General features: G+C 37.2%; 1 protein-coding gene across 1 annotated transcript; it reads left to right on the top strand.

The window, feature by feature from the left end:
• The first annotated feature begins 759 nt into the window (after window positions 1-759).
• Window positions 760-6,658, top strand: LOC103723516 (DNA-directed RNA polymerases II, IV and V subunit 12). Its single transcript, XM_008814447.4, has 3 exons — window positions 760-1,015; window positions 1,152-1,244; window positions 6,317-6,658. The coding sequence occupies exons 1-3, from the start codon at window positions 976-978 to the stop codon at window positions 6,337-6,339; spliced, it is 156 nt and encodes a 51-aa protein (XP_008812669.1). The 5' UTR covers window positions 760-975; the 3' UTR covers window positions 6,340-6,658.
• Window positions 6,659-7,572: the final 914 nt, after the last annotated feature.

Below are 7,572 nucleotides of genomic sequence, written 5' to 3'. Positions count from 1 at the left end.
GTGCTAGGTTCAGAGTGCGACAAGAAGGCAACATATGTTTAGTAACAAAATCATTCACCAGCATTTAGCTAGAACTTGGAAGTCAGTTCACCATCTTTTATCTCTTCTATCAAGTATGAACGTCTCTACTTCCTATCTAATCTTACCGAACAATAGAAAGTTCAAGCAATAGTCGTGTAAGACGTGGTTGAGAGGAGTTGGGTTGGATCTTTCGCACAAAAGAATGATTAATCTTCTGTCACGATGTTGACTGTTGGACCGCATTTTGCACAGCTCTCAAAGTACCCCAAACGCCATCCATCAATCCCTGCACAGCTCTTAAAGCACAATCCAATGGTGGACTCACGCTAAGGAAGTATCCTTCTTCCGCGCGAAAGATACAATCCGTGTCCGGCCGAGAGATTGGTCCATATTGATCTTTGGGCCAGGTATTTCGGTCTACATGGGTTTATCCTAAGGTCAGACCAAACCGGCTGTTTTTGTCCCAACTAAGCCGCAAATGGGTCGGGTCGACCCGTGACCCGACCCGACCCGATCTGCATAGATCCGACTTGACCTGACCCACGGATCCGGATCGGATCCTACAATTGGACCCAAACCATTTGCTGGGTCGGATCTGCGTTTATTAAATTTGGACCCGACCCGGCCCATTATTTTTTTGGGTCTATTTCGGGTTTACTGGATCTGGACCCGACCCGCAGAGCCGACCCCAACCCGAAATGGAGCGGGATAAATTGAAAGCACAGCGCTTGGGTTTCTTCTCCTGAATCCCTATCGCTATTCTTCATCCTCCGAGCGCCGCCTCCTCCGAGCCCCTCCTCCGAGCCCCTCCTCCGAGCGCCGCCTCCCGCAACTAATCCGGTTTGGAAGTCAAACTTCCACTCTTCCATGTAATTCGCCCACCCTCTTCTCGTAAAACCTGGTTGCTTCTTCCCAAAAAGAAAAGGAAAACCCTAGCTTGCGGTTCTGAAGTCAATGGATCCCCAGCCTGAGCCTGTGAGCTATATTTGTGGAGGTATAGTCTATACAGCGATCATAGATTCCATCTTCCTCTCGTTTTCTCTTTTTGATCATATCTTCCATCCTCGATTCTTATCTGATTGATTGGTTTTTGTGTTGATCAAAAAATTTTGGGAAAAATCGATGCTTAGATTGCGGGGCAGAGAATACTTTGAAACCTGGTGATGTGATTCAATGCAGAGAGTGTGGATACCGCATCCTGTACAAGAAGCGCACTCGGAGAAGTATGTGCATACGAAAACTGCTCTGATTTCTCCATGGAGTTACTCTCCGTACAATTCCTAATTTTCTAATTATTTCATGGGTTTTAAGGATGCGATTCTTGAGACTAGTGATTTCATCGTTGTTATTGCTGTGCTGAACTGCTGACCATTAGAAATAGCGTCCAATGGCCCTTTCTCTTTATTTTCGAGAATTGGGTTTGTTGTGCTTGTCGCTTCTCATCCCCAAGTCCATCATAATGCTTTTGAATGGTAGCAATAGTTCCTATATGTGATTGTGTCTTTCTCTGCCGGATTTAAATCATTTCAGGAACTTGTAAAGTGAAAAAGAATATGGATAATGATGATTGTTGGAGACTGATTGCATCATATTAGCTACTAATTTGTTTGCACTACATTTCGGAAACAACTAGTTACATTGAACACTGGAATTCTCTCTTAATTTATGCAACCCTGTTAATCTTTCTTCATGACAATAGAAAGTAATAATTTGATCTGCTTTGTTCTGAAATATGTATTTTCTATCTTTTGGGTGAAGTCGTCCGTTTTGTATATATCTGCAAACCATTCTCCACCATTTTTTCTCAAATCTTCTGCTATGGCATCTTACATGATGTCACATCTGCATGCCCATCCTTAGTTTCTCCTCCTCTGAAACCCATCAGTCGAAATGTCACTTCTTTATTCTTCAATTCTTCCTGATGCACAAACTATTGCCATTTGATGATGATGTAATGGAATGCAAGATACCTTAAGGTCATGAAAGCTAAGGATGTGGTACATAAGCATTCATATGAACTTAAAATATTAACCAATTATCAAGCAACTGCGAATGACAACGAGAATCTTATGATCATCAAAAAGATTTGTGTCCTGTAAGTACATCTTGAAGATTATGGAGAGGCCTTCCTTTGATTGGGGAAGATTGCGGTCAGAAAAAAAAAAGGAAACATTGAGCTAAATAACAATTTGTACCTACTTGTACTGATCAGTTTATTCCAATACCATATATAGCAAGTCTTAAATTTCTTTTTGATTGTGCTGACTTCTACTTTTATGGCTTGTATTGGCTAAATTGATTTATGGAGTGGTAGGGGCATCTGTAGCATGATAGGTTTGTATAACTTGTTTTAGTTAAACCAAGTTAATGCTTTAAGATTATGTGCCCTGCTTGAGTTGATATTTATTTTTATCCATGTTAGAATCTTAATTGCCAGAATCATGAGTGGATGTGGGAAAGAAGATTTGTTTAGAACTGTTTTGAGTAAGGAAGTTGGTGTGTGTAGGAACAAATACTTTTAGGAGGGATTACTAGTCTTCCTAATCTTCTATTCGACACAAGAAAAGGGTGGAAAATCCCATCTCTTTTCAACCGAGGAACAATCAAATCTCATTTCGTTCCATTTTTTGTAAAATAGTTAAGGATATTCCATTAATAATGCCAAAAGGGGTGGTAAGATTGTGAAGTAAGGCCGGAGGCACATGAATCGACGTTTGCATGAATCTGACACTTGTGGCACTTTTCGAGATTTCTTGAAGATTTTGAAGTGGGTTTGGCACACTAGGTAAATGATAAGAATAACATTTTGACTAACATGTAGGTAGGGTTGTCAAATGAATGACATGTTCATGAGTAGCTTATTATTTAGCTCATTATTGGCTCACTTGATAATAAGCAAGCAGAATGGGAGTTGACATTTAAGCTCAAAAATAAATGAGTTGAACTTGAGTTGGGCCAAGCTGCTTATGTTCAGCTTGATATAGCTTTGAAATAAAAATAAATAAATAATACCTGATAACCATTATTAAATATTATTAGATATAACTTATCATTCAACAATAATAATTTTATCTGAGGAAAGGTATACTTAAGCCGTTAATCTAGTGGATGAAACCTATATTTTTGGGACCTATTAAGGAATTCCCCTAGGAGGGTTAGCCTTGATTAAATTGTAAGTTGCTCCATTATGTCCTGGGCATCATGGGTTGGAAACATGGAACATTCTCTTCACAAATCGAGGTAAGGCTGCATACATATGACCTTCCCTAGATTCTGTAGTGGTAGGAGCCTCGTGCACTGGGCTATGCCTTTTTTTCTTAATTATGGAATGCCTCTAAGAAGAGTTCCCCTATTATATTAAATGATATGTCGGTGATTGGTTACAATGGGATTGAGAAATCTAAGTTTTGTATTTACAACTAATATTTCATGATATAAATTAGCAACAACTAAATTTCCTAATATTACCAACTTTAAATCTATCATTTATATTTCACTAAATTAAATTGTAACTCTAAATAAGGTGGTAAAAAAGGAATAAGTGCAATATACAGGTAGGTTAGTGATTGAGATGGAGAGATTTTTAAGGAAATTACTGAGTAAATTTAGAAAGATAATGGGTGAGTGATATATTATTGTTTAACTAAATGTTAGTAAACAATAATAATTCAACGTCATTAGTGGTAAGTAGGGATTTGTTAACATTTTTATTTTTATTTGTTAACATTTTCACCTGTCATTATTTTCTAAATAAAGGGGAGCACGAACTGTTCTGGTTGTACTTGTTTTCCAATTGACCTTTCCCGAGATTTCTTTTTCCTTGTTGGATTTGTCTATTTTCTTCTAATACTTCTGCTAAATAACAGCCTAATTTTTCCGAAACATGTTTTAGTATTATATTGGTTTCTTCTTCTTTATGTGTGTGTGTGTGTGTGTGTGTTTTCTGTGATTTTGGGCATTGACTAAAAGTCATTTGGGTTTTGAATGGCGAGTTATGCTTTCAATTGTTCCTATCATTTTGTCTTTTGTGTTGGTCATGTTCTACTGCTCCTTTTCATGACTTAGCTTTTAGCTTTTCTCAATCATTTATGTCCTTCTTCATTCACTCGTTTTATTCTCCCCTTTTCTCTTAGATGTTTCATTTTTTGCTTTATTGTTACTTTCTCACCGCAAATTCGTCCCCCTACTACACTCTATGCCTGCTTTTGGCTTCACTACCACTAAGTTTTCCATGATGCGATGCTTTACAATGTACTGTTAATGTTTTAATTGCTGCTATGGCAAATGGATGGTGCAGCCCATTAATCTATGTTATCTGACAAGGTCAAAAATGGCTTTCAAGGTTTCCATTTTCATCTTTTTCATATCTTTATTCACTAGCATCTAACATTGGATTAATCTATTGATGACCATGATAGGGTTGTCTTTTCATTTTTCACATAATTGACATTCAAATAGCTTGACAAAATAGACTCATCCCCTACATTTCCCACTTCTATGACTGGCTGGATGAAGATTGCATCTATCAAATTCTATGGATTACATATCTGCTCAACCTATAAATGGTTCATTAAGAAGTTATGCTTTCTACAACCCTGTTTTTGTCATCATTTTTTTGTATCTTCATTTCAACGGTGCGACTGAATTAGTGAATTGATGGATCACATCCTATCTGATAATTTCAACAGCATTGTCTCTTCATCTTCAAATAATCAGCACTCATGCACTTCAAGAAATTGTGATCTTGACTATATCCAAGAAACTTAACTCTGTAAAAGCCAGTTTATTTTGTCAATTCAGATGATGGAACCATAACTTGTTCTATTCTGCAATCTGTAATGGCATCATGTCTTCCTTTTTATAATCCTTAAAATTCACTTCTTATCTCTGGACAGCGGCATCTTGAAATTCATTACTTCTCATCTGAACAATCAAATCATAAATTGTTTCAGTTTTTTGACTTACTAAATTGCTTCTTCCATGTAATTGATATACTCTGTTGAAAGATCTGGTTAATCTTGGGTGCAGGCATCATCCTTTTATTATGGTTTGCTTCTTGGGATGAAAATTTGTTTGGTCACAGTGAATTTAGAGTTTACCTGACTAAAAGGAGACCATTATCTGATTCAGATCTGACCGGAACCCAACCTATTAGGAACATCAGCAGGTCAGACCTATACCTGACCCTACCATAAGCCAGTTAGTTGCAGTCCACCTCAACCCAGAGTTGCCTGAGTTAATCCCATCCTTCTGTTTTATTGTATGTATAACCATGATGTGGCTGCTGAGATAGAGCAAGGATGTTGATGACGTAGGATAAGAAAAATTGGTAAGAGGTGGAGGAAGCATTTGGCTATTAATCCTTTTATTTCCTTTTTGTTTCACTTCTTAAGAAATATTCATATAGTTGAATTCTTGGATTTATTTTGGTGAGTGGAAATTGAAAAGCCTAAATAGCTATTAGGCATAAAAGAGAATTTTCTGATTTTTCACCCTGTTGCGAGCTTTCCAATTTTTTGTATCCACTTACTGGCCAAGTATTGCTGATATCCACTAATTGAATTCTTATTTAGAGCCTGTTTGGATATTTCTACAGGATTGGGTTGAAAATTCTATAGGAATCTGGCCTGTTTGCCCATCGATCTTGTATTTTCTAGGAGTCTGGCCAAACCTAGCCCAAATTCTAGCTTTTGGGCTATGGGAAAAAAAAAGACCTATGGAGGTCTTTTTTTTTTTTTTTTCTTCCTACAGGATTTGGGATGGGTGGTATTTGGTTGGTACAAGGCCATGATTTAAATAGATAGCCCAATTCACAAATGCTACAGGATATTCAACCCAATCCTGTAGGAATATCCAAACAAATCCTTAGTATTTGAGTTCTCTCCCTTGGGCTTTCAAATAAGATACGAATATTACTGAGACTGGCATTCCTGCTGGCTAGACTAGATGAATCTTCTTCTTAGTGTGCCATCTCTAACTAGATTGCCCAGTTCCGAGGTAACACTCGCCAAAAGTAGAACTTGGTGTGACATCTTTGAGACCACTGTAGCATGGAGGTTATATTTGAAATGCTTCATAACAGATTTATTAAAGGCTGTCTGCAGCTTGAATTCCTAATTCAGGAACTTGGTTGTCTCACTATGTTTGTTGTGTATAAGAATGGCTTCTAAATGGTAGTAAATTATATGCTGCCTTTTGTTCCAACTGTTTCTTGTATTTTATGTCTTTGCATGATCTGCTGTAATTTTTTAAGATGCTTCTGTATCCTTTCTTACACAAATAATATTTTGTGCAGTTGTTCAGTATGAAGCGCGCTGAGGACAAATGTGAAAGGATGTCCTTGGTGGTGGAAGCTGTTGTCTACTGAATGGCGTACTGCAGTGTCGGAGTTTTTTAAAAAACAATGCTCGTGGTCTTTTGTGTTTATATGGATAATTATGTCTGACTGAACTTTGTTTCTTTAATGGCTGACTGTTATCATATGCTGTTTGCTTAGTAATTTCGTTATACATCTTGACAGCATTTCTTGGTCCTGTCAGAAATTAGTATTTTATCAGTTGGTGGAGTTCCTGCATATATATAAAATGTGTAAACCATGATATTTATGCTTTGAATTGGAATGCTCTGTGGAAAGATCTCTATGGCCAAATATCTCTTTAGAGGACGAAGTTGAACATCTTTATGTTATAGCTTGGGGAATGTAATACGAATGCATTCTTGGTCCACGCAGGGAAAAAATAAATTGCGGCTCAAGAGATCTTAACAGGATTTAGTAAGACAAAGTATTCATAAGCAATCCTCTTCTCAAATTGGAAAGAATAAATTGCGACTCGAGATCGGTTTAACACTTTGCTGGTTAACATTGCAAGCTTGCTGAATCTGTGTAAGAGGAGAACTTGCAGATACTTTTGAATTTGCTGGTTAACATTGCAAGCTTACTCAGTAAAGGAGATCTGGCAGATATTTTTGAATAATGCACAAAGCACAATTTGCAAGGAGGTTAGTGATACAGAGTTTTATATTCTTGTAAGTGGAGCTCAAGATTAGTCTAGAAGAGAACAAAATGGCTCTTATCTTCATTCATAGAGATGGTGTCCTACGCGATTTTTAAATCTCATTCATATTTCAAACACTGCTTCATTAACTTTGAAGAAGGAGATGTTCTGTCCTTTCTTGTCATAATTTTAATATTGAAAACGTTAGAGGTCGGAGATATGATGGCGCTAGTAGTATGAGAGATGAATGGAATGGTCTGCAAGCATTATTTTTGATTGAATTGCCCATATCAATATTATATACACTGGCACAACCACTTTCCAACTCGCAAGCTTATCTAAAACTAATCTAAACTAAATCAAAGCAAAGCAGAATTCCTGAAGGTGTTGGATAGAACAGCTGAAGAGCTATATCAATGTCCTCTATCTCTTGCAAATTCCATATGCACATTTTAGGTGTGCTCTCTATCGTGGCAAAATTTTAAAACATTGGCATACAAGGAGAAACGAGGAACCCTATCTATCTTAATTCATCCACTGGGGTTTCAAATGGATT

The sequence above is a fragment of the Phoenix dactylifera genome, unplaced genomic scaffold (assembly GCF_009389715.1).
Source record: "Phoenix dactylifera cultivar Barhee BC4 unplaced genomic scaffold, palm_55x_up_171113_PBpolish2nd_filt_p 000853F, whole genome shotgun sequence".
NCBI lineage: Eukaryota > Viridiplantae > Streptophyta > Magnoliopsida > Arecales > Arecaceae > Phoenix > Phoenix dactylifera.
The sequence above is the reverse complement of the archived record's forward strand: the minus strand, read 5'-3'. Positions and strand labels throughout refer to the sequence as shown.